Source organism: Dioscorea cayenensis, chromosome 12 (assembly GCF_009730915.1).
Source record: "Dioscorea cayenensis subsp. rotundata cultivar TDr96_F1 chromosome 12, TDr96_F1_v2_PseudoChromosome.rev07_lg8_w22 25.fasta, whole genome shotgun sequence".
Lineage (NCBI taxonomy): Eukaryota > Viridiplantae > Streptophyta > Magnoliopsida > Dioscoreales > Dioscoreaceae > Dioscorea > Dioscorea cayenensis.
In genome coordinates this window covers 18,472,233-18,497,993 of record NC_052482.1, presented here as the reverse complement: position 1 = coordinate 18,497,993, position 25,761 = coordinate 18,472,233, and the positions used below count along the sequence as shown (strand labels likewise).

General features: G+C 35.7%; 3 protein-coding genes across 8 annotated transcripts; 2 read left to right on the top strand and 1 right to left on the bottom strand.

Moving 5' to 3' along the window:
* Positions 1-1,627: 1,627 nt before the first annotated feature.
* Positions 1,628-9,092, top strand: LOC120273069 (COP1-interacting protein 7-like). 3 transcript variants are annotated; one of them, XM_039279712.1, is made up of 12 exons: positions 1,656-1,730; positions 1,795-1,935; positions 3,137-3,368; positions 3,658-3,843; positions 3,940-4,051; positions 4,133-4,166; positions 5,039-5,076; positions 5,187-5,221; positions 5,310-5,462; positions 5,657-8,211; positions 8,429-8,500; positions 8,619-9,092. In XM_039279712.1, exons 3-12 carry the CDS (start codon positions 3,298-3,300, stop codon positions 8,684-8,686), a joined length of 3,324 nt encoding a protein of 1,107 aa, XP_039135646.1. In that variant the 5' UTR covers positions 1,656-1,730; positions 1,795-1,935; positions 3,137-3,297; the 3' UTR covers positions 8,687-9,092. The 3 variants fall into 3 exon arrangements, with proteins under 3 accessions (XP_039135644.1, XP_039135645.1, XP_039135646.1); XM_039279710.1 differs by lacking the exon at positions 1,795-1,935 and having other exon boundaries at positions 1,628-1,754; XM_039279711.1 differs by lacking the exon at positions 1,795-1,935 and having other exon boundaries at positions 1,629-1,730.
* A 697-nt stretch (positions 9,093-9,789) lies between these two features.
* LOC120273255 (pentatricopeptide repeat-containing protein At2g39620-like) lies at positions 9,790-14,172 on the bottom strand. The gene is made up of 3 exons (XM_039279885.1): positions 10,984-14,172; positions 10,465-10,592; positions 9,790-10,371 (listed from the first exon to the last, which is right to left on the bottom strand). The coding sequence occupies exon 1, from the start codon at positions 14,170-14,172 to the stop codon at positions 11,200-11,202; it is 2,973 nt and encodes a 990-aa protein (XP_039135819.1). The 3' UTR covers positions 9,790-10,371; positions 10,465-10,592; positions 10,984-11,199.
* Positions 14,173-16,057: 1,885 nt separating this feature from the next.
* LOC120273929 lies at positions 16,058-24,548 on the top strand. 4 transcript variants are annotated; one of them, XM_039280677.1, is made up of 16 exons: positions 16,058-16,328; positions 17,626-17,753; positions 18,000-18,132; positions 18,230-18,386; positions 18,483-18,561; positions 19,433-19,473; positions 19,563-19,679; positions 19,824-19,904; positions 20,895-20,957; positions 21,062-21,113; positions 21,986-22,060; positions 22,951-22,998; positions 23,165-23,200; positions 23,296-23,370; positions 23,908-24,005; positions 24,338-24,548. In XM_039280677.1, exons 1-15 carry the CDS (start codon positions 16,163-16,165, stop codon positions 23,980-23,982), a joined length of 1,326 nt encoding a protein of 441 aa, XP_039136611.1. In that variant the 5' UTR covers positions 16,058-16,162; the 3' UTR covers positions 23,983-24,005; positions 24,338-24,548. The 4 variants fall into 4 exon arrangements, 3 of the variants coding, with proteins under 3 accessions (XP_039136611.1, XP_039136612.1, XP_039136609.1); XM_039280678.1 differs by having other exon boundaries at positions 24,331-24,548; XR_005540655.1 differs by lacking the exon at positions 24,338-24,548 and having other exon boundaries at positions 23,149-23,200; positions 23,908-23,974.
* Positions 24,549-25,761: the final 1,213 nt, after the last annotated feature.

Here is a 25,761-nt window from a genome sequence, read left to right as displayed (position 1 = left end):
ATAAAATAAATTAAAATTAAAATTAAATTCTTGTCTACCATTCAAGTTGGTAATTTTAACAATAATCAACTTCCCATGTTTTAAGAGAGATTAATTAAGAATGAGAAATGAGACATAAAATGTACACATTGTCAACAAGGATGTAGTGGTGTTATGAAAAATTCAATTAACGTTTTATTAGTGACTCAAGTCATTGTCATTAATAAATAAAATAAATGACATAAATAGACATCACATCTAATCCCCAACCAATATATCTCAGTCAAAGTTTTGGTCCCCATCTGGATCAAAGTTTCCAAACTAAATAATCCTTTTTCTTTGTCATGCACCAAACAATTCCTCAAATCAAGCATGGTCCTGTTCCCATTATTATTATTATTATTATTATTATTATTATTTTGCAAAATTCTCCTTCTATCTATTTATGTATTTATTGATCATTTATATATAAAAAAAATTTGTCAGGGTTTTTAACTCATCATGTTTTCAGAAGTTATATTTTAAACAAGTTTAAAATGAGAAATTTTATAAGTAGTTTTATAAGAGAAGAATTGCTTATCGGTGTTTCTTTAAATAATTCAAATTTTTAGCAGGTAAACCAACTTCCGGTGGTTATTTATAGAACTTTTAATATAAAAAACACACATTAAAATATATTTAAAGAAAAACTATTCACTTGAAATTTTTTATTATCATTGAATATGATAAGATATAATTTTTGATTAAAATGATAAGATATAATTTACTACTTTGAAATAAATCAAATGAACCTGAATTTAAGGCAAATAGTACCAAATCATGCAATAACAATAGTACCATATCATACATCAAAATTATCAATGCACTAGAGATATGAACGGATTCACTTAACATAAATACATATAATTAATTATAAATTTTTAAAATTTACCCCCTCGTTTTTATTTCTCATTTTTAGAGTTTTTTTAATCTTTTTTATATATTTATTTAAAAAATTTATGAAGCATTACTTATCATTTTTTAATTTACTTTCAATATCTAATGTGATTCTATAACTTTCAATAAACATATTCAACTACAAATTTTATTAAATCATATTTAAAATAAAAATAATTTTTTTTAAAAAATATATATATATATATTATAAATTTTAGATTTTTAACTCATAGTTGAAAAGGAATATGTAAAAAAGATAGAAAGGAGTATAATAATATTTAAAAGTTTTTTTGAATAAATCAATTGATAATATTTTAATGGATTTTGCCGGTGCAGGGAGCAAAACTAAATATGGACAAGAGCGGGGGCATATATAAATAAAATTTTAAAAAATAGGGGTCTAAATGAAAAATACGCATAAAGTTTCATTTAAGTCCCTTTCCAACAACTGCCCCAGCAAAGCAAATTCCATTTCCCTTTTTTTTCCTCACAAAACGTTGCTTTCAAGGAATCCAATAAACGCATCAGAGGGTACCATTATCGTAAATAAGTCAAAAACTAGGGGTAGTTTCGTCACATTAGGAAAAAAGAGACTGCTGATACTACACGCTCACCGACCCCTTCAGTGGCATTTCCGTGAATAAATATAATATCGAGGGCGTTTTATAGTTCGTACTGCTCTAGATGTCCTCGTGCTACTCTCGTTTCTCTCTCTATATTTGGGGTATTCTTTTGCTTTTCCTTTGACAATTCCGCTGGAAAAGGGGGAAATCGAGGAGCGGATGCGGCCGTTAGGGTTGCGGGGATTAGATCCGGTGCTGTTTCGCTATCTTTTGATGGTATTTGTTTTGTGTTTTGTGATTTATTGTGGTTTTTCAGGCTTTGGAGTGTTCGAGTGTGTGTGTTTTTGGTCTGGTGTTTGGTGGGGGGCTATTTGAGTTGGATCTGGAGCTGGGTTTGTTCTTTGCGAGGAATGTGGGTGGATTTTAGGGTTTGGATTCGAGCTTGGTGGTTCTTTAGGTGCTGATTTTTTTTTTCTCCTTTCAAAAAAGGTGTTTTTTTTAGCTTTGATCGGTGGTTTTATGGCTGAATGCTTGTTTGTTGGTTTGATTCTTTTGGTGGATTTTGATAATGGCTTGGAGTTTAATTGGGGGTGACTTATTGATGTTTTTCTTTTTTCTTTTTTAATGTGAGTGAGTTCATGGTTGGGGATTTTTCCGGAGTAGGTTGTTGGAGTTGGAATGATGTGAGTTTATGGGAATCCGAAGTGTTGTTTGGCCTAGATTTGATATACATTGTTTGATTTCTGTGAAAGCTTTGACCTTTTAGCAGCATTGTTGAATAACAGCATCTTTACTAGATTTGTGATGAGATTTAGGGTCCTTTCACTAGCATTTGGTTTTGATTTGGTAGTGGAGTTTAGCTCTGGAAGGCTTGCTTGGCTTTTCTCATTCTTTAATGGTTCTATCAATGGGAATACTTTTTGAGGATTTAATTTTCGCTACTAGGTTGATTTTCTTGTGTTATGAATTAAAGTTTTTGGCTTTTTGTTGTTCAAAGGAAACATTTTTATCTGATTAAATGCAGTTGTTGTGGTTCTTTGTACGTTTATCTGTTTTGCTTGAACACATCAGAATTGATATCACATCAATAGCGTCCTAGGAAGGGCAGTATTTGAATGAAATGAATATGAAAAATTTTAGCAAAAATATAACATTGACAATCTAATAAATTTAGATGGATAGATTTATCTTTAGAAATGTTATCTTATTGTCCTTTGCTTTTATTTAGAACTTGCAAATGTGGGTGTCTCTGGCTTGTCTTAAGCTCTCATCAGCTTTCTTGGGTCATGTACTTCATTAATTATAAACATGGAGGTAAAAGGTGATAGATAGATTTGTGGCTGTGTCTGTTGATGTTAGTCTATTTGCAAAATAATCTCAGCATGCACCGTGTATCCTTTACTTTTTAAACCTTAACTACTAGGCCTATCTACTGCTCTTCTAAATCAATTTTTTGTCAAAAAAAAAAAAATTTAACTTGTCTGGTACTTAAAAATTAAAGCATTTGGCATGAATTATTCTTCAGTCTCTGAACATAGACATAGAACTTTGTAATAAATGAACCATTTCTTCCTGTGATAAGATTTATTTAATTTTTTTAATCACACCATTTCACATAAATTCAATACTAAGGGTAGGTCACATTATGGTTGTTGCAGGTTAGTTACTGAGTGCCTGATACTTGTTGGAGATCTCTGGATAGCTGCTGAAACATTGAAGTCCTTCAAAATGTGGGGGCTGCTTTCAGAGTATCCAGTGAGACTGCTCAAGGTTCTTCTTTACTGAGAGTTTAATGATTGTGAGGTATTGAGAAAAGAATATGGAAGGAACGATAAATGTAAATGAGGTGCTGGACTATGCAGTCTTCCAAATTTCATCATCCCAAAACAGGTAAAACATCCTTCTTGTGCTCATGGTCCAGACTCTTTAATTCGCTTCAGAATCCAAGAGTAGTTAATTTAATTGATTTTAACAAACGCTATAATTTGTGATAATCTCAATGACTCAAAATGTATCCCATGTGGAAAAAATCTGTCAGATTATCTTATATGCCAAAAATTGCAGTTCAACTATAATTTTATGTTGTGATGGTGGCTATGGTTGATCTAAATTTGCTCAGTTTAATGCATCGGCTGTGAAAGCAACACTTTCAATGGAAGAATCTATTTGATTTTTGCAGGTATGAGACGTTTGTCTGCTGCCAAGGCAAAACTGAGAAGCTAAATGGTGGAATTCTGGATCAGCTAGCATTACATCTACCAAAAGCTAAAGAAATTCAAGAACAGCAAACAACCGATAGCTTCAGATTGCATGTTCTTGAAGGCCATGGAGATTCAGCTTGGTTCACCAAATCAACTATCGCAAGGTATTTGTTAAAGAAATGTCCTTTGTGTCTTTCATCTTTATTTTTTATTTTTATTGTGTTTATTTGCAAAGCCTACTAATTGTATCTTTTCTTCAGATTCTTGAATATTGTGAGTGCTCCAGAGGCATTGAAGAATGCCAATGCAATTGAGAATGAGATGTCTCAGTTGGAAGACACCCGAAACTTTCAACTTGCTTTATATGCTAAGGTACCAAATATGTCATGTGAGGAAGCTTTGTAATTTTTAAATTAGTTGATATGGCCCACTAAACTATGAACCCTTTATCAGGATCATCCCGAACAATTTGGAGGTGGGGGAGCAGGTATGTAAACTGGGTGGCTTGAAGCATAACTAAATTTTTTCCATAATCATATGTCGTCTGATTTCATAAATGATTGAACTTTTAATCACCATAATTCAAACTGTTCTATTTTTATACAAATGCATATGTACCTTTTTTCTGAATTTGATTGAATACGGGGAGCGATTATCAGATGTTTTTGACTGTAGGAACATATTCTACTGATAGAGTAATGGTTATAGAATGCTTTCAGTTGCAATTACACTGTCAAATATGCATGGAAGGATATCTGGAGGAGGCTTGCGAGCCATGATTAATGTATGAATCCTTTGATATAAAGGTTGAGATATGAGTAATGTTAGGACAATGGGACGGGAATTTGATGAGTGGAGGATAATTTGTTTGCATATTGATGACCAGTGCAGCTTGAAGATCACTCATTTAAGCCCTTGACTGGGAATAATTTATTGTTTGATGGAAATCATGGGGCACGTGGATGATGGGAACTGGCTTTTTTGTCATGTTCAGAATCTAGTTGACTATAGAATGTTCTTGGAGACCACATGGTGATCTTGATACTTGAGACAGGCTGGATATCTTGAAGTGTAGGTTTGGGTTGGGTTGTTTCATCGGACTTGCTTCTATTGTTATTTCATAATTTTCGCTTTGGCAAGGGTCTTTAGTCCTTCTATTTGCACAAGGCTATTTATAACAGATAATTTGATTTGCTGGTCTCAAAGTTTCACATATAAATTTCATTGGCATTTTGGCATAAAGTGTCTATGCATGGGGTTGATTTTCTTGAATGGGGCGCAAAGGTTTTTTCAGTGTCTGTGTTCTGGTTGATCATACCTAGTTCTAATTTTTAAAATCCTTGTCTTACATGTTGACAGATGTCAGCTCCATGAAAATGATGGGAGTAACTCACAAAGTAATTGCCTTTCCTCTTTGTTCTCCTCACTATTGTCAATGTTAGCACAGTTTGGATATATTTTTGTATTATATTAGCGATTAAGATCTGACCTATAGAACTATCTGCAGCTAAAAAATGAGAGATCCTCATCAGATGCAACAAAGTATGTAGTTTCTTTTGAAAATTCTGCTTTCCACAAAAAAAATCCTCTTTTGTCAAATTGACTCACCCATACAAATGGATGCTTTCAGGAATGAACTGTTGCGTGCTATGGACCTAAGAATCACAGCTCTAAAAGAGGAGTTATCTTCAACTTTTCACAAAGCTATGGGTGCCACTTGCTCTCCCAAGCAAATTTCAGATGTAATGACATTTGCTCAATACTTTGGAGCTATTGATCTGAGGTATCTTCTCATACTAACATCCATTCTGATGCTAGGCTCTAAAGCGAAAAATGCATTGAAATTTAAATTGGTTACTGTACTTTAGTCATACACATACTTCTGTTGTCTTGTTAGTTCCTTCTTATTGAATAGCAAGAAAGCATTTCTTTTTCTTTCTGTGGATCTGACTTTTCATGTCCATTATTTTCTTTCAGGGATTCCTTGGTGAAATATTTAGACCTGTGCTTTTTAGATGAAAATACTGATCTTTCTATTGAGCAGTCACCACTTGATGACATAAGTAACAACAGTGAGAATATAATAGATGGCACCTCACTGCAAAGTTCCCAAATTAATCCTCCACGACCAGCCACTAATGGTATCTCGCCAGCGAAAATTGCACAAGCAGAGCGTCAGAGCTTAACAGAAAGTGAGGAATCCTCTGACTCAGGCAATGACGAAGAGCCCTATGTTGAAAGAAGCCGTCCTATGGTAAGATCTGCCACTCCTCGAAGATCAGCTTCCCCAATGCGACGTGTTCAAATAGGAAGATCTGGATCTCGGAGGTCCACCGCACTAACCATTAAGAGTCTCGGTTATTTCCCACCCAGGGACAGAATTCCATTTAACAGAGATGCTGATGGAAGCAAGAGCGGAGATGAAGAATCCGAAGAGCAACCTAAGAGAACTGATAATGCGGTGAGAAGGATGAGTGTTCAAGATGCTATCAGTCTCTTCGAGAGCAAACAGAAAGATCAAACTTCAGATGCCCCAAAACGGAAAACAACGGTGGAGGCATCTGTCAGCACTAACAAGTCTGTATTAAGAAGATGGAGTGCTGGTATGGGGGATTCTTTCAGCCCTTGCACACAGGAAAATGCGTCCAACACTGGCACTCACATCACTTCCGATCCAGTTGTTGGAGTAGAGGAGAAGAAATCAACAGAAGATAAGACTGCACCTGATCTCCCAGAAGATGTTTCAAATCAGAACCAATTTGCCGAGTCACCTTCATCATCAGAAGCTAAGAAGATTGATTCTCCTCCAATCATTGAGCCAGCAGAGGTGGTAATACCCCAATCAGAAGAAACTAATGATCGGACAACATCTTCTGCTGAATGGAATCGGCAGAAAGAAGCTGAGCTGAATGAGATGCTAATGAAAATGATGGAGAATAAGCCTGGCAAGTACCGTGCCGCCAGTGCTGGTCATCAGGATGTTGCTAATGAGCAAAGAGGGGGTTTCTACAGTCAGTACAAGGAGAAAAGAGATGAGAAACTTCGAGCAGAGAATGCAGGTAAGCAGGCAGCAAAGGTAGCCCAATTTAAAGTGATGCAGGAAACACTAGAGCAGAGCAAGGTGCAGATGACCTCAAAAAGTACTACCAAGGGAAAGCAAGATTCAGTTAATCATTCTCAAAGGCCTCGGAGAAATTCCTCGCCACCCGTGCTAACCAAAAAGGATGCATCTGTACTAACCAAGAAGGAGGCATCAAAACCAGCTGGTACCAGAAAGGCGTCACCCAAGTCATCGCCTTTGTCTTCTGTCCGTAACTCATCTACAGGATCATTGCCAAGAACAGTGGGAACACCACCAGCTAGACCTTCTCCTGGCACCTCAACTGCTACACCTCCAACCCGCAGAAAGCCCCAACCATCACCTTCACCCACCCGACCAAGCCCCAGAACTGAGAGGCAACCACAACCAAAGGAAAAGAAGGGAAGAACTGTGTCTGATTCCAAGCCAAGCTTGAAAGTGAAAGAAGATACACGGCAGAAAACTCCTACAAGGAATAGGCAAAGTACAAAACCTAAAAATCCTTCGGCTTCTGGAGATGACCCTGTTGAAACATTAACCAAACCTAGTTTCTACAGCAAGGTTACTAAGAAGAGCACTGTGGTGCCGTTGGAATCAAAGCCTTTCTTAAAAAAAGGAACTGGAATTGGGCCCGGTGTTGGTCCAGTGATAGCCAAAACAAAAGCTTCTCAATCCGATGAATCTTTAAAGGACAGTGGAAGTCTTACCCAAACTGAAGAAAAGGAGTCTACTTCTCTGGTAGCTGAGTTAACTGCTGAAGCAGTGGAGAGTTGTGAACAAGTCCAACCAGAACCAACAAATAGTGTTGAGGTGAATTTAGAAATACCTGAAGAAAGTGAATTGAACCATGAGAAGGCAGATGATTCTAGCCAGGCACCTGTGGCTGAAAATAGCTTCATGCACTCAGTTGAACCTGTTTCAGAGATACAATCTGATGTTGATATGGGCATCTCATCAGCTGCATGGGTGGAAGTTGAACACCAGGACATATCTTCTTCATTGGACAATTGTCTTCCTGAAGCAGCAATATCCCCAGAACTTGTACCGATACCATCATCAAGTCCACGAGTTCGCCATTCACTATCACAAATGCTCCAGGCTGACACTAGTGAACCTGAGATTGTTGAGTGGGGAAATGCTGAAAATCCTCCTGCATTGGTCTATCAAAAAGATGCTCCCAAGGGGTTGAAGAGGCTCTTAAAGTTTGCCAGAAAAAGCAAGGGAGAGGCAAATGTGACTGGGTGGGCCAGCCCATCAGTATTTTCTGAAGGAGAAGATGATTCGGAAGAGTCTAAAGCTGCAAGTAAGCGGAACCCTGATGCCTTACTAAGAAAAGCTGCCCTACAAACAAAGGGCTATGGACAGCAGAAGGCTTTGCTCAGTGAAAGCTTTGATGGCGGGAACTCAAGCAAAAGAGCTACAGATTACCGGGGAATGCACAGCATATTATCAGGCAAGCATTATTGTCATCACATCAAAGTAATCAAACTCAAAGTGGAACTGTTTGCTGATATAGCTTTGTTTTCGTACAAAATGTGTTAATAGATAGCAGCTAGGACAACACAATTGTTGCATTAGTCTTTGAAAATTTAGACATGGCATGCTTACCAAGCTTATGTCTTATGTCTGCTGGATTTGTTATTATATAACTTTGATACGCCTTTCCTCAGGCCAAGCAAGCATGAGTGGTGCTGAGAAGCTGCGAGAAGGGCATTCTTCAGCAACATCAACCTCCACAAAAGGTAAGACATTTTGTACCAAATGTGAGATTTTTACTTATTATTGATTCAGCGTTCAATATTATTTACGTTTCTGGACTTGGTGCTCTTTCTAATATTTCACTCTTTTCTGCACTTCCAGCAACGCGATCATTCTTCTCACTCTCAACCTTTAGGAGTGGAAAATCAAGTGAGACAAAACTTAGATAGTGCTCACTGCTGCTCCAGGGCATGGAGGTAGGTCCACTGCCAAAAATTACCTCTTCGTTCCTGATCAGCAAGGTCTGGGTCTGGTTCAAGTAATTTGATTCCAGCAACCCATCTTCATTCCCGTCGGATCAGGAACGGTTGGACCTGCCACCTTGTTATATGTCTCGCCTTTTTACCCCCCTTGTTATGTAAATGTTTGTGATTGCTACAGAGACTGTGTTCAGAGCATTAATCGATTTTGCGCAAGGACAAGATTAACATCTGTTGTAGATTGTATGAATTTGGTGTTACTCGTTACTATTCTTTAAGATGATTGTTGTGCTGTGTGATGATTCTATTGACTTTGAAGCAATGGCGAGATCAAATTAAAGATCTCAAAATGGCACAATGTTTATTTTATTATTAACTATGCTAATGCTTGATTTACTATTGACCATGCTTTCTTATCTAAGGGTGAATGTTTAAAAGGATATTTAGTTCGAAATTCCTGCCCTTTTTGTTAACAAGTATATTGCTTAGCTTCTTGAGGCATTGATGTTTGGTTTTTGTACACATCTTGTGCATAGCCATTGAAGAGTGATTATTTTTTGCTCATTGGCTTGACCAGATAACAAACTAATATTTCCGCCAATAAGCATATATATATATATATATATAATTAGGTTGAAGAAACATTTGTTCTCTCGTTAAGATTAAGAACAGCAGAAGCAAGAGTGTTGATATTTATATTTATTTGAATTAAGTTTATTAAAGACTTTTTTAATTGTCGCTTTGGTGTTACTTGCTACCCTCTTAACATATGTCCTCCCTACGCTAGTATGAAATTTCTTCTATAATGCTAGATTATTGTTTTACGAACTCTTTTTTTTTATAAGATAAATAAATTACAAATTTATTAAAAAAAAATAACACATATAAACAAAATCCAAACCAGAGAGAAACAAAAGTAAATAAAAACATACAAACAAGTCTAGGATCCAGCGGTGCGTAACATGATAAGAGCGACTGTAAATAAAAGGCTTTCCTACCCGGGTGAATCTAAAACTCGTCAACACAACACCCATGATTTATTTGTAGAACTAATTATATACATTTAATACTCAAACATATGCATTATAAAAAGTGTACGAACAGAGGGATTAAAAAAAAAAAATTTATTTAATCTCATATTAAAACCTCAAAAGTTGCTCGAGAGCTAATGTGGCAAGTAATTTCACTATTTCAAGAGGCCTTGCATTAAATAGATTTCACTCATTGGTAATCAAGCTAATGTATACAAATAACATATTCAAACAATAATAGGAGGTTTATGGGATATTAAACAACTCCAAAAGAGGACATTTAAATAATTATCATACATTAGACACAATGCACAATGTGTGATACATTAAAAAAGAAAAACAATTCTGTTCAAGGCTCTTCTTCAGGTTATCTCTATTTTGCCTATCATTAGGAAGCCAGATAAACTACTTGTCATATAAGTCTGAGATTTTTCAAAATAAATAAATATAAAATAAAAATAAAACAAACAACAAAATGAATACTAAAACCATATCACCATAAATTTAAAAAAATTATAATTTTTTCAGCTAAGCAAAGTAATCTCTTGTGCCATTCTCACCTTTATTATATAAGAGATGTCCAGAATGAAAACTTTGAATGGTGAAAGGTAGCCCTTCAGTATCCTACAACAAAAAGGTAGAGCATCTGTCAATGACTTGAGCATCATCTCACCTGCTATTAAAACAAAGCATCCAATAAAGTTTCCAACACCTTACCCATGCTTTAGCATCTTCAACTATGATCATCTTTAGTTGCACATGATTTCAATTATTTGGCTTTAATGCTATTATTTGCCATTGAAAGAACTCACAATGACGTCAGAATTTCACATAGTGAATATAACCTGGTGTATTCAGAAGTAAGAAAAAGATGTTGAAATTAATATGCAAAAAACACAGAGAACTGAATTTCGGAGTAATATCTGAAAGCAGAGACAGGCATCATGAAGAATGTATTTTGATCAATCAAAGGATCTACCAAATATGCATGGAAAATTATCCAGAAAAAGTAGCCACTGTTTAAGCTTCTAACTTTTTAACCACTTGCTTTATCACAAAGTGCATAAAAAGACAGTTTCTTACCAAGTAAATTGACGAGTTGTATAAAGAAAAGAAAAGAGGAATCCAAGAGAAATGATCAGAGCAATCTATAAATATAGTTGAATATGATCACCAATAACAAGTGTTTTGAAATTAAACATGTTGTTCTGTGTACTATAATTAAGGATTTTTTACCTGTTCATATCGGGCACATGATGGTATGTTCTAGATGCTGTATCTAAATTCAATCACTTGGAGTAAAGTTGCGGGTGGTGATAAAATACAATGTAACTTGGCCCATTGCAGAAACTCCAGATCTTTTAGCTCATGTGAACAAATGCTGCATGATTACCTTCACCATTATCCACCATCAGTCAACAAGAGTTACTACTAGTGCATCAGAAATCAACATCACCAATAATCCCTGCAGGAACAAGAACCATTCTCAAAATGATGAAACCGATTAGCATCTCGAACAATTATCTTGCGGCCAGTGATCTTTGAGACCAGTTTTGTCACGGCGTGGCAATCCCCACAGACACGGAGGTTTTTCACTATTTGGATTGTCATCCCTGGTTCTGTATTTAGAATGGCAAATGACATGGCTAGCCTCTCACTGTGATTATAGAGAAAGAATTCCTTCTCCTCTTCCTCAACGTTGTGCAATACTGAGCTAGTGTCTGGAAGATATCCCATCTTCTCCATCTTATCATGCAACTCATTCCACACTTTTTGTATGCTCTCATATTGTGGGTGGGACTGATCTCCTACCATAAAAGCATGAATTGTGTTGTTGATCTCCACCCAGCTGCATCCTGGAGTTTTACTTGATCCTGTACTTCTAATTGCTGCTCTTATTTTTCTAGCATCAGTCCACCTTCCGGCCTGAGCATATATATTCGATAGAACCACGTAATGACCAGGATTTTGAGGTTCTAGTCTAGCCAAGTGATCAAGTGCTATTTCTGCCATCCAAACATTAGTATGCATTCTACAAGCACCCAATAAAGCTCCCCAAAGAGCAGCATCTGGTGCCATCGGCATTCTCTGTATTAAACTCCAAGCTTCTTCCAATTGACCAGCTCGGCCCAACATATCAACCACACAAGCATAGTGTTCCAAGTTTGGCTCAAGATTGTATTCATGTTTCATGGAGTTGAATATTTTTTTTCCTTCTGCTATTAGACCCCCATGTCTGCAAGCCGATAAGATGCTAATAAATGATACTGCATCTGCCTGAATACACTTTTCTTTCATTTGTGAGAAAAAGGAAATTGCACTTTCACCCAGCCCATGGATGGCATACCCAGCAAGCATCACATTCCAGGAGACTGTGTCTCTACTTTCCATATGATCAAAAACTTTCCTGGCAGTATCAAGCTGCCCGCATTTTGAATACATGTCAATGATACTGTTCCCCACTGAAACATCATGTTCAAAACCAGTCCTGATAACATAAGAATGAAGCGCGAGACCTTGTCTTAGTGCCGCCAAGTAAGCAGTGGCTGGAATTATGCTCACAAGTGTGACTGAATTTGGCTTAAGGTTATCTGCTCTCATCTGATAAAAAGCAGATATTGCATCATTGGCACACCCATTGTGCATGTATCCACTGATTATCGTGTTCCATGATATAAGGTCATTGCTAGAATTGGTCTTGGCAAATAAGAACTTCGCAGAAAAAATGTCCCCGCACTTGGCATACATGTCAATGCTGGCATTCTTCACATGAAGATTTTCCTCAAGCCCTTTCTTTATAACTAGGCCTTGAGCAGATTGCCCTACATCAAGAGCACTTAAGATGGTGCAAGCAAGAAGCACACCAATCATTGTTATACGGTCTGGCCGCTGTCCTGTTGATTGCAAACTATGAAATATCCGTAAAGCATTATCTGCATCCCCACTCTGCGCATACCCATTGATCAAAGCATTCCAAGAGGCAATGTCTTTATGTGGTAACCGATCAAACAAAGCATGCGCAGAAGTAAAGTTCCCACATTGAGCATACATTGCAATGAGTGCAGTCCCAACAGACACATTAAAACTAATACTCGATTTCAAGGCATAGCAATGTATGCTCTTCCCTAACTTCAAGCCTGCTAGTTCTGCACAAGCTGGAAGAGCACTCACAACAGTGACAAGATTGGGAGTAACCCCCGACCTAAACATCTCCCGAAAAAAGAATATTGCTTCCTCCGGACGACCCATTTGGGCACAAGCTGAGATCATAGCAGACCAAGCAACTATATCTCTGTCCAGCATTTCTTCAAAAATCAATTTAGCCTTTGCTAAATCCCCACACTTTGCATACATTGTCAAGAGCATGGTTGTGACTGAAACATCAAAAACCATTCCTTTCTGCACTGCACAAGCGTGAATATCCACCCCTTTCTCCAAATCCTCCATCTCTGCTGCAGCAGAGAGAGCACTAACAACCGATACCTGATTCAACTTGAGATCCTCTCCTTTCAAATCATCAAAAAGCTCCAACGCCTCTGCAAAGCAACCGTTGTAGGCATAACCTGAAATCATTGTTCCCCAAGAAACATCATCCCTAGCATCTGAAATCCCATCAAAGATACGACGAGCAATTTCAGGTCTCCCGCATTTCGCATAGGCATCAATCAATCCATTAAAAACACTACGCAATAGACACCCCCTAACAGCATATCCATGAATCGCCCTGCACAAATGAACAGCAGACAACTGACCAACAGCAGGAAACAAGTTCAGGAACGTAACGAAATTGGGCGCCACATTGAAAAACAGCATCTTTCTGAAAACATCCAACGCATCTCTCGGTTTCCCACTCTGCGCGAACCCAGCAATCATCGCATTCCAAGATACAACATCCGGTTCAGGCATTGCATCGAACACCTGACACGCAACATCAATCGCCCCCGATTTTGCATACATATCCACGAGGCCAGTGGAGATGAAGACATCGCCCTGCAATCCTCTACTATCAATCTCCTGATGAATCAACGCCCCGCAATGAAAATCCAAGCATCCAGCGCACGCCTTAAGGGCAAAAGTGAAGGTGTACCTATCGGGTTCGACGCCACGGTCGAGCATATCGTGATAGAAGCGGAGAGCATGGGAATGGCGGCCATTTCTAGTGAGGCATCGGATGATAGAGTTCCAGAGGATAATGCTAGGGTTTGTGGAGGAGTTGAAGACGGAGACCGCGGCGTCGGGCAAATGCAAGGAGGAGTACGAATTGAGGAGGAGGGTGCGGGTGGGATCGTCGGAGAGGGCGCCGAGGACGATGAGACGGCCATGGATTCGGAGGAGAGAGCTCGGGGAGGAGCAAGAGCGAAGGAGATGTTGATAGTTAGGGATTCGTAGCGTTGTTGACGATGCATGGATTGCTCGAGTGTTCATGCTTTTTGAGTTTTGGTATACCAATAATACCCTTTTAGATATTATGCCTTTTTTTGCGCTTATCCCCCTAAAATTATCTATATTTGCATACATTGAAATGAGACTATATATATATATATATATGAGGTACGGTATTGTAGTGACGTTGGTAAATAAGTTATTTACTAACGTCTTTTTCTCAACTGTTGGATTTGAATCTAATGGTTAAATATATTGTGAATTATGTTAAATGGGATAAACAGTGCTCTTATAAATAATAGTATTATGAGTGAACAGTGTTTTCATCTCAACCATTTGATCTTCATCACAATGTTGTAAAAATAAATTTCAATCATCCAAACTTATTTACACTCTCCTATTCTAACTAGTTAACTATAAATGCTCTACGCACGTTCGCAAATACCCAATGAGATATATATATTATGAAAGAGTCTTAAATTTTTGCGTGATAATTACATATAACTACCTGTCATCCTTGTAATAAATAATATTTTTTCTTATTGATATTTATTGAATGTTTTTGGCACATAAATTCTTGAATTCTTTTGTATTTGTTTTTGCGGATAACTCACATGTTTGTATATACTTGCATATAAAATTTTTTTTTAAAAAAATATGCTGGACAACACCGCAAGAATGGTAACCAAATAACCAGAGATTTCATGGAAAAATGAAAATTATCAAAAGTTATATGCTCTAAGAAAGATTTTTGTACTAAATCCATGAGTTGGACAAGAAAGGTTTCAAAAAATTTAGTTATAATTTTAATAATTTTATAATAAAAAAAAAATAAAGCATAAAATCTTGAATACATTGAGAATTACTAAGTAGCCAACAATGGCATAGCCGGCGATTAAAACTTGAGAACATTATATGAGAGACAGAGTATATAAATCCCGTCTCACATAAATAGTAATTTGTTCATTTTTTTTCATTTTATAGCCAACAATAACATATCCCAGTAGTTAAAAATTAGAAATGTTAGATAAGAGACCAAATATTCAACTCCCGGATGCATAAATAATGATTTCTCTACTTTGTTATTTATTTATTTTTATTACTTTTTATTTTTATTTTTAAGAATTATCAAGTGTTGGAGTGATTTGAATTTTCAAGTCAATCTTGACTTGTGACTGTACAGAGTATCACTTAAAAAATCTTCACATTAATTGTGACTAAATAATTTTGTTCCAAAACTCTTTTCAGTGGTTGGTATGGTTGCTGGTAGATTATTTTTTATTTGTAATTTCTGAAAAAAAAAAATCAATGAAATCTTTTCCTCTTTCAACCCTACTTTTTACTGCCATTTTTCCCCCATATTATCATTTTGCTTTTGATTCCATTTCTAATCAGTCATTCAAATTTGTCGTTTACTTTCTTCAAGAAAGATTCCAAGCTTATAAATTGCGAAGAAAGAAAATATAAAAATAAAAAATTACAATATTTGAGTAAACAAATAAAAAAAATGGGGTGTGCCTAAGGTGGCAACCCACATTATAAAAAAAAATTGCAATTAAAAAAACCCAATCTTAAAAATATATTCCTCGATCTTTTTTTTAGTCATCTATTTTACAATATGTACTTAAATATAATTTATTAAAAAACGTAAAGATTTTAAAAAAATATTTAATATTTAACAAAATTTTTTAAATAAACAAGTAGCAAGTAAAAAAAAGTATAAGAGGAGGGAGTATTTGTTAAAAATAACATTTTCTTAGAGATAAGAGAATTCTGACATGTTTCCGGGATGTATGTGCAAAAAGTCTATATAAAATAAACCCAAATATTATTAAAGTAGAAAAGTGGCATTTATGAAATTCCATATTTACCCTTCAATCAACGAATATTCGTGTTTTCAACGGGTACCTAGTTCCGTCCATCGAACAGTTCCCGTCCTTTTCCCGTCTCTCTGAACCACCGCTATAAATACCACCACCGCCACCGCCACCGCCACCGCCGAAGCCCTCGCCGGAGCTCCGAGCCCTCTCTAATGGCCTCTTCTTCAAAGGAGGGGCTGGTTCCCATCACCAGGGCTTTCCTTGCGCGCTACTATGATAAGTACCCTCCTCCGCCTCTCTCCGAGGATATTGATCGCTTGACGACCGAGCTCCGCCGCATGGCCGATCGCCTCCTCGAGCAATGCCCTCTTAAGCCCGGTGAATTGGCTTTTTGATTCCGTTTCCCTCGTTTACTGCCCTAATCTTGTTCTCTGATCTTTTTGATTGTGATCGCGATTTGGTGGACTTGGTTAGAGTCTAGAATTTGGTGTTTTGATTGCAATGTGGAAGTGTTTTTTTGTGTTTTCTTTGGGGAGTGTTTTTTCTTGATTGAAAATTGTGCTAGTTGTTGTTATGCTGCTCGAGAATCAAGGTCTTTGCAGAAAGTGCTTTTTGTTTTCAAAATGCTTGGGGTTAGGTTAGGGATGGAGATGGGTTTTGTTGGCCCAAAACCATTTCCTCATCAAACCACCAACTTAAACCAATGGCTTTTTAATCCATGGATGATAAATTCGGTCCTATATTTTACAACAGGTTTGGCCTCCTAGAAAGGAATTTGTTTGTTTGATAGTTTTGTTTTTTTTTTTTTAATCTTTTTTTCTACTAGAGAACTGGCAAGTTTAGGAGAGATGGGGCAGTTGCTATGAACTATGGATCTTTAGTATTGTATTGGGATTCTAATTGAATAACAAAGACCTAACATTTGAGAAAGCTCTCTCCTTTTTCCTGCTTGCCGCTGCAAATTGTGACAGATGCCATGGTTGGTTTGCGTGTATAATATATAGTTATCTTTATTTGGAAGTCTTTAAATCCTGTTGGAAGGAGAAGGGTATATTATCCTAGCACATTTAGTGGAGATGGTTTCCAGTTCTCTGATGATCAGCATGACTTGAGGCTTCTCATCATTACTGCAAAAGAAAAGCACTCTGTCAATGCATCTGATCAATGATTTTGTGTTGTGGGAAATTGATCTTGTTAGGGTAGTCCATTACAAATGCTACAGGCTGGATCATTTTGTAATATGGTCCTTCCCTTCGCTTGGCATAAGGTTTATTGCAAAGAGATGTTTCTTTGCGACAGTTAAAAAGCAAATGCTGTTCTAGGCTCAGTTGGATGGGCCTATGTTTGGAGATTGCTTGTGTGTTGAGTAGAGCAACTGAGATGTATAGATCTTCAGTCCAAGTTTCACGAATTGCAAACCTAAACCATAGAAATGAACTCATTAATAAGGTACTGCAATCAAGTCAATGCTAATTAAATTCATGTAATAAAATAATTGTCCAGGTTGTTTTTGGCATATGTTTATAATTGTCTCATAAATCTACAACTGAGGCAATTAACATGAAAACAGAAATATAAGCATTTGTGTTTCAAACTGTTTCTCCCAATTTTTAATTTTTAATTTTATTTACTTTGGTTGCCTATGAATGTAATGTTTCTTGCTTGATAATTACAGGTGAGGAACTACTGGCACATGAAGCAAATCTTGAACCTCCTCATAAAGTTGATGAGAACTTGTGGAAGAACAGAGAACACATTGAAGAAATATTGTTTTTGCTTGAAAAGTCTCATTGGCCGACTTCGGTATGTTGCTATATTATGAGCTTGCACCGTTGTGTGTCAGTTACCAATGTGGTTCATATCTTTCATATACACAACGAAGTGCTTTTCAATGATCTGCTTTTGATTCTGTCAAGTGTATTTAGTTTATCATCTCAAGATAAATATTTCCTTTTTTCTCACAAGTTGGCTATTAGCTTTCTCATTCTGTTGATTATTCTAATCATAAATGTATCACACATGTTATCTTTTCTTCTTATGGTTTTTCAGCTCCAAAAGAAGACTACTACTGAGGAAGAAGATATTGGTGGTATGATTGAAGGAATTGAAATCAGTTTGCGGAAAACATTGAAGAAGTTGGAGATGTTCCAATTAACAAATGCTGAAAATGTATTCAATACTGGTTAGTTCTCAGTAATTTGTTTTGAAATTGGTTGTGTGTTGGTTTGTGGTTTAGGGTACTTGGCAAATTGATCAAGTATTTGTAAATATGTATGCAGTTATGACCTACATGCCACAAGATTTTAGAGGTTCACTTATCAGACAGCAGCGAGAGAGATCAGAGAGGAACAAACAAGCTGAAGTTGATGCTTTGGTTAACTCTGGTGGAAGTATCCGTGATCGATATGCTTTACTATGGAAACAACAAATGGAGAGGTGGTGATATTCATTTATCTGCAGAGATTGTGAAATATTGTGATCTAAATTAGATAGTTTTAAATGATTTATGTCTTGGATCAATGTTCCTTGCAGACGTAGACTATTGGCTCAACTAGGTTCAGCAACTGGTGTGTATAAGACATTGGTGAAATACTTGGTTGGGGTACCACAGGTGTGTCATAGAAGCTAAGATTGGCAGTGTTTTGTATATATATTTTTTTGCTTCATCAATTGCATGCAATGCACTTTGTTTCCAGTTCACCTATCATATTAGCATGTCACCGAATGTATCATGTCAAAGCTGATGATAAGAAGTTTTATCAAGGTACTCCCTTGAAGTGATGATGATTTCTTGTAGGTTTTATACTATTTGTTAAAAGTGGTTGAGATATGAAATCATTGAAATTTGTTTCCATTTAACACTTCATTGTTGTTCTCGAGGAAAGTATATTTAAACTGTCAACTCTTTGTTTATCATATGTGAAAAACATCTTAAAATGATGGTAGTGGTTCATGAAGTTTTAAATGTAGACTTTTGATCCTGAGAATTTTTTTTCAACCAAATGTTCTCAAAGAGATAATATTTAAGTGATATAGTATAGTCAGAATTAATAGACCGTAAACATATAAAATGCAGAGCGTGCTAAGCCATAGTTATTCAGAGGATATTCACAATCAAAATAGAGGATAAGGTATTGAGATGGCTAATTAAGCGGAGAATTGTATTTCTGAATTGAGTTGAATGGTAGATGAAGATCTGCCTGTAACATTAATATTTTGGAGAAAGTTTTAAAATGCTTATATTGATTTTATTGGTAAAGAATGCAGCTTATAGAATGATCGAGAGGGATGAATAATTCTTGACCTAACTTATAAACTATGGGTAATAATTGTTGGGTTTGGTGATGGTTAGCGATCACTTGGTTGTTATTCTATTGCTCCATCTCTTTAATGCCATCATCAGCCCTTGGAGGAATATGCCTTATTGTATGTGAAGATGGTTACTTACATACATGTCTTTGGCCTCTCTTTGTCTTGTGCAGGTTTTGTTAGATTTTGTTCGACAGATAAATGATGACGATGGGTAGGTTTTAATGTTTGTATTTTCAGTTCATAGTTTTGCTTTATTAGTATCTTGTGCTGCTTCAGTACATTTATTGCTGTGTCCTCCAGCCCCATGGAAGAGCAAAGACAACGCTATGGGCCATGTGTTTATAAACTTACAACATTTGCACTTACCATACGGTTATTTCTATTTCTTTCATGGGGGCGTTTTGAGGTGGTAAAACTGTGAGTATCTTGCTTCACTTGATTATTTTCTTTTCTGCGGTTTCATTTAACTTAAAACTTGAATCTTAAATCTAACTTTGAAGAAACAGAGCCTATTGTGCTTTCTGTTTCCTTAATTTTTTTTTATTATGTCATTTTGAACAGACAGAAGGATGAAGCATTGGTTGTAGAACAAGCTGTGCATGTGTACACATCTGAGTTTGAGAGAGTTATCATGTTCATAGGGTATTTACTGTTATTTTTTACTTTCTATTATATCTTTTTCATTTTGTTTTATTCTACTTCTACTCATACTCTATATCAATATGATCACAGTTTTTGATCATGTCACTTTAGCCTTACATCCAGTTATACTTTAGTGTTCTATGGAGTGTCAAAGTATACCAAATAACCAGGACCTGTCACAAAAGGTGTAAATAACAAGACATCTTCTATCAAATTTTTCATCTTTAATGCTGTGCAAGATTTTGTGGTTAGCTTAAGACCTGGATTGTGAAATTACAGTATGTCCATCTTATGCATATAAACTATAAGCTTATGATGTTCAGTGTGAGTTTAGATTACCATGTATCTGTTATCACATGTGTAATATTGTGATGACCTGTATATGATGTGTATATTGGCATCAGTATTTTTTTATTTTTTGGTTTCTTTTAATTAAGATGGTTATAACCTGTGCCAACTATGTAGGATTTGAAGCTGCGCATACTTTTTCCTTTCAGATTTCAACAGTTGTTTTGCTAAGTTCCTTCTTGTGTCAAATTATGTTACCGTGCTTACGGTATGCAATCTCTTGTTGTGACCTCAATGGGATGAACTTTGTAATTCTGCTTTACCTGATACAGGAAGATTTAATGATGAAATAGAATCAACAGAGCTCCCTTATTTATTGGACAAGGGTACTGATTGGGGTCATGCACATGCTATTATCATATCATCTGTTTGTGTGCAGGGATGTTAAGTACTAAACTGAGGCCCCCTTCCCATGTTTTCTTTGGACCATTGGTCTGCATTACTATTCCAAAATAAATTGGTTTCTTTATTTGGTCGCATGCCTATAGAAACTGTTTGTTGCTTATCTCGGACACTATGCTGATATTCTCTTTTTGTTGAGTGGCCTGAGACCACTAGCTTTCTGCAAGTTATTATTATTATTATTATTATTATTATTGAAAACTTAAATAATGCATCTTAAAAGAAGTTCACATGTTGCAGTGAGGTGTTTGCAAATTCACCTTTCTTCATTTCAGCAGAGGATGCTGGTGCTGCTGAGTGCAGGCATGTCCCTTATCTGCTGAGATCATTAGATTCATTCCCTGCATTTTTTTCTTGCATATGCTATGAATGATACTGGAGTCACACCTTTTGCTTTAACCTAGCAGGAAAGTTGATGATTACAAAGAAATCGTCATTGCAGCTGGGAGAACCTATGAGGTATCTTCTGATAGCAAGATCAACCTAGTGAAGTGTTTTCTTTTTTTTCCCCTGTTTTCTCACTGGAGAATGCCTTTCATCTTAAAATGGAAAATGGTGTTTCTGAAGGGCAGCCCTAGTCTTAATTGGTTGCTTGGGAGCTTGTGGTGCAGCATTCTGTGTAATTTGGCATTGAACCATCATTTATGACTTTTGCTTTCATATTAGTTCTTAAAATTTCTGATACTTTTCTTAAAGTTTATAAAAAGTACTTGAATAAAATGTGAATCCAATGTGCAATTAATCACATTATTCATTAAAAAAAAATCATTATATAGTAAAACCTGGTTAAGATTTATGGCAAACAGAGAAGAGATAGCTCACCCTGGTTTGCTTACTTGAAAAATGGTCAGCATGTAATGATCTCTACTATTTTCTAGATGTTAACTTGTGTGCTTGTATTGCACGTCTTCACATTGAGTTTGACATTTTTGTTAGCATTATCCATTAGAATATATATATATATATATATATATGAAAATGGATTTTGGGTTCATATCAAACTCTATTGTTCAGTTTCCAAGTAAAGTTATTTTAGGAGTTAGTGAGACAGTTTTTAATAGAAAGAAACACATGTTCTATTGTAATTACTCATGTTGGTCCTACCAAAGTGGAAATATCTCTGTGGTCCAGTGAAACACCAGAATGACCAGGAACAACAACTATAGATAAACTTGCTTAAGTCCAACAGGTTGCATCCTAACCACATTCAATATATGTCCATGCTTTATTTTATTTCGTCTTATTGTCTGCTCCAAGAAAGAACAAGTTATTACGCTAAATATGATTATGATCTTTAACGATTCTTGCATTTTTTGATTGATTATTTCCAGGTCACACTGACAGTAGATTCTGTGAATTCATTTATTGCATGGGACTTCGCTTTGATACAAGGCACACTTAACTTGGTAGCATCAAAACCCTTTTCAATAATTTAGCATATTTTCATGGTACATTGTTTTTTGTTTTGTCAGATAATGAGGGAAAATAAGAGTGAATCATAGTATCTTCTCTCATATAAATTTAAACCCAGATAGCAAAATCTGTCTTTTATTTGTTAATATTTGTGTTATTGATTTCAATTGGCAGAATTCAATTATCAACTTATTGCTGTTGTGTCAACCATTGGATAGCCCAATGGTATGACATCAAAGTGTAAGGGAGGTCGTGGGTTGAATCTCTCACTCAGCGATCTGTTCACGCATCTTGTTCATACAATCTGCTTATCAGAGATTCATATATTATTCTCATACTGTCATATCTATCTGTATATCCGGGTTCAAGATCTTGTTTAGATCTTGTTTATTCATAAAAAGTGCTTGTTGTCTATTATTCGAAAAACTTATTCTTTGTTGACATGATGAGTTTCATTAGTCCCAAGATCACAAATGATAATAGTATAGAGACTTATATGATGAAAACAAGAAACTCAATTGCATTATCTGTGTCCTGACCATTGTTTATGATAATTTTTAGTGAATCATAGGACTCTCCCTAGGTTTATAGTGAAAACACTCTAATCTCCATGAATTTATAATTTAAACTTAGTTCCTTGGAAGATTTCTATTTAATGAGACCATTAACATGGAGCAAAATTCTGTGTATTCAATTTTTTTTTCTGGGTGGCTTCGGGCCTGATTTTTAACATGCAGTTTCTTTATATCTATAGTTGATACTGTTCATGTTGGGATTAAGATATAATTAGTTTCTATCATTCATTTTGCAATTTTCCATTATTAAGCTATCATGCTTGGGCATTTAGATTCCTGTTGTTTGCTAATTCATATTCTTTTGTCAGGATGTTGGATTTCGAGTTGAGTATGTCAGTCCATCGGGAGCAACAACAGTAAGTGCATCTAAGATGGTTTAGCAAATACACTTTCATAAATAGAAAAAAAAAAAGAAAGAAAAATATAACCCTCAACATATATATATATATATATATAGAATATCTAAATTTCTTCATTGTGTATAAATTTTTCTTGCATCGTCTGAGGGGATTACTTTTCCAGCTCATTTTGCCAAACCAACGGTATGAGCGTGACCAAGTGAGTTGATTACCATTGACAGCGCTTGTCAACCTTAATTGTTCATTTTGTTCTCTGCAATCCCATTTCTCACTAAACTTCATTTTTCTTCATAGGGAAATTTCAGCACTATCTTGGCTGGAACTTACAAGCTCATATGGGATAATTCCTACTCATCTTTTTTCAAGAAGGTTTAACATCAAGACTCATCTTTTCATGCTTGTTTTGTAAAAACTGATCGTGTTAGACTCTTAATTCACATCCACCTCTGAAACATTCTGCTGCAGTTTTATCAGTAGCCTGTGAAATTTCAATTTTCCCAATTAAACTTTACATGTTTGTTACAGTCCTCAACTCTCCATCCATTTTTCCATCAAACTACACTTGGCAGCATATAGGATTGGATAAAACAAGGGCAAATTCATCATTCTTTTTTTTATTTTATTAGAAAACCTAGAAACCAAAGAGAATGCTGCTTGTTTTGTTGATAAAACTCAGAAGTAAAAAAGTGAATGATTTTGCCCTTTACCAGGTAATGGTACTCTGACAGAAAATTAGATGGTGGGTCTAGATTGTAACAAACATGGAAGTATAGGATTCAATTTTCAAAATTAAAAGCTTGAGAACTTGAGAGTACACTGTTGGGTTCCAAACATAATTTATAATCATATTGGTTTAGAAAGACACAGTGTATGCCTTGGATAAATATCTATGCTCTATTTTTGCAGAACCTCCGGTACAAGGTAGACGCAATACCTGCCGTAGAACCAGCACCAGCACAACCTGCAGCGGAAACTGAATAAAACCGTCCTCCGGCATCAAGGAGGTAGTCTCCATTCCATCACACACTCGCATGTCGTAGTCCAATTCTTTTGTATTATTGCCGACAATCATCTAAAACAAATAATTACTCCACATAAAACCCTCACATATATATTTTTTTTATACACTATTTATTGGGTTTCCAAAATCCAGCCTTCTCTTCTAAATAGTTTATTATTACCATCTATTGTCATTGTTCTTATTTCCATTTTAACCAGTTTGTGATGGTTTCATGAAGTATTTGGTTATGTATATATGTGTAATTTAATTTACTTCTTGGTCCCTATAAAATATCAAAATTATTTTCACACCTGTGAATGAGGACAAAGTTTGCAGGAGCATGTCTGGTGGACCTGGACCACTTCCAAATGGCTCCATGCAGTTATGCAGGTGGTCTTCTTTGTCATGTGTTCACAGCTCATTATCATGAGAAAGCCAGGTAAGCAAATGCTGCTGATGATGTTGATGAGCTTGCCAAATTAAAACTATTTGTTAGACTGAGCTTTCATATCCATCCATGATACTACCTATATTTATATGTGGTGTGTCATTTATAATAATAATGGATGGAAAATTCTTATCTACATATGATTATTATATTCATATTCCAATCAATGTCAAAAGGTTTTGGTAACTTTAAGGGGCGTTTGGTCCGCGGTAATATAGAAAGATTACGCATGTAGCGTAGTAATCGAAAATATTACTAGCGTTTAGCGTTCTTGACGGGTGGTAATGTGGATGGTAATATCAGCATTACTGAAACTTATAAATATTACCAAGAAAGTAGTAATCTTATTATCACCGAAATTTGGTGTCTATCTTGGATTACTAGTAGTAATCTTATAACTTTTTATATTTTAACAAATTGATTACCATGACAACCAAACACGGTAATGAATTATTCCCGGTAATAAGAGTTTCCAACCAAACATGGTTATATTAAATTACCGCAATATTCTCAATCATATAACATTTCCACTCATATTACTATGGTAATCTCGTTACGTGGTAATATGTCATTACCCCGAACCAAATGGCCCCTAAGTAATAACTTGTAGTTTAATGTGTAAGTGATTTCATATGCGATCCTTTATTTTTAGTTGGATCTCTTAGATTACATACGTTTAAATTTCCCAAACAGTCCTTCAATTTAAAAAATTTAATTTTTTAATTTAAAATAATTATAAATTCATTTTTTATTGGAATTACTTATTTACCGTCATTATTCCCCATCACTCTCACATCTGTGCAGGTGCAAATTTTCTTTTAGTTTTTTCTGTATTGATAAAAATTTGTCAATTGAGTGATAAATAAATTAATTCTCTTTTGTGATTTAAAGCTTCTTTCTTTGATTAATTAGCAGCACATAAGTATTCTTCAAAGCTATAGCCTATAGGATATATTTCAAATTCTTTTATCATTAGTCCCTAATTTTAGTTCATATATGAATTCAAAGTGTCTAGGGATGCATTTGCAAATCCTCCTTTAATTTAAGCAAAGGGTGATTCACAAAATCTTTTTAAAAAATGCTGGCCAGTTGGATCCAGTTGACAAATGGATGGGACTCATTCCCTCTCCCAAAAACCTACTTCGGAGACCACCATCAATATTAATACCTATCTAATTAATATTTGACAATCTTTTTAATATCACAATCAGCAATATTAAGTTAAGTAATCATTTATTATTTCATATTATAAATACTAAAAAATTCTCAATGGGATCAAAATTTACTTAAAGTGAGAGTATGATGTTATTAA

Bases quoted from the DNA above. Each gene is read 5' to 3' on its own strand.
- LOC120273069 (XM_039279710.1), top strand. From the start codon at position 3,298: ATGGAAGGAACGATAAATGTAAATGAGGTGCTGGACTATGCAGTCTTC. The intron at 3,369-3,657 runs GTAAAACATCCT...TGATTTTTGCAG, and splicing joins ATTTCATCATCCCAAAACAG to GTATGAGACGTTTGTCTGCT. The intron at 8,212-8,428 runs GCAAGCATTATT...GCCTTTCCTCAG, and splicing joins AATGCACAGCATATTATCAG to GCCAAGCAAGCATGAGTGGT.
- LOC120273255 (XM_039279885.1), bottom strand. From the start codon at position 14,172: ATGAACACTCGAGCAATCCATGCATCGTCAACAACGCTACGAATCCCT.
- LOC120273929 (XM_039280677.1), top strand. From the start codon at position 16,163: ATGGCCTCTTCTTCAAAGGAGGGGCTGGTTCCCATCACCAGGGCTTTC. The intron at 17,754-17,999 runs GTATGTTGCTAT...ATGGTTTTTCAG, and splicing joins AGTCTCATTGGCCGACTTCG to CTCCAAAAGAAGACTACTAC. The intron at 21,114-21,985 runs GTATCTTCTGAT...GATTATTTCCAG, and splicing joins CAGCTGGGAGAACCTATGAG to GTCACACTGACAGTAGATTC.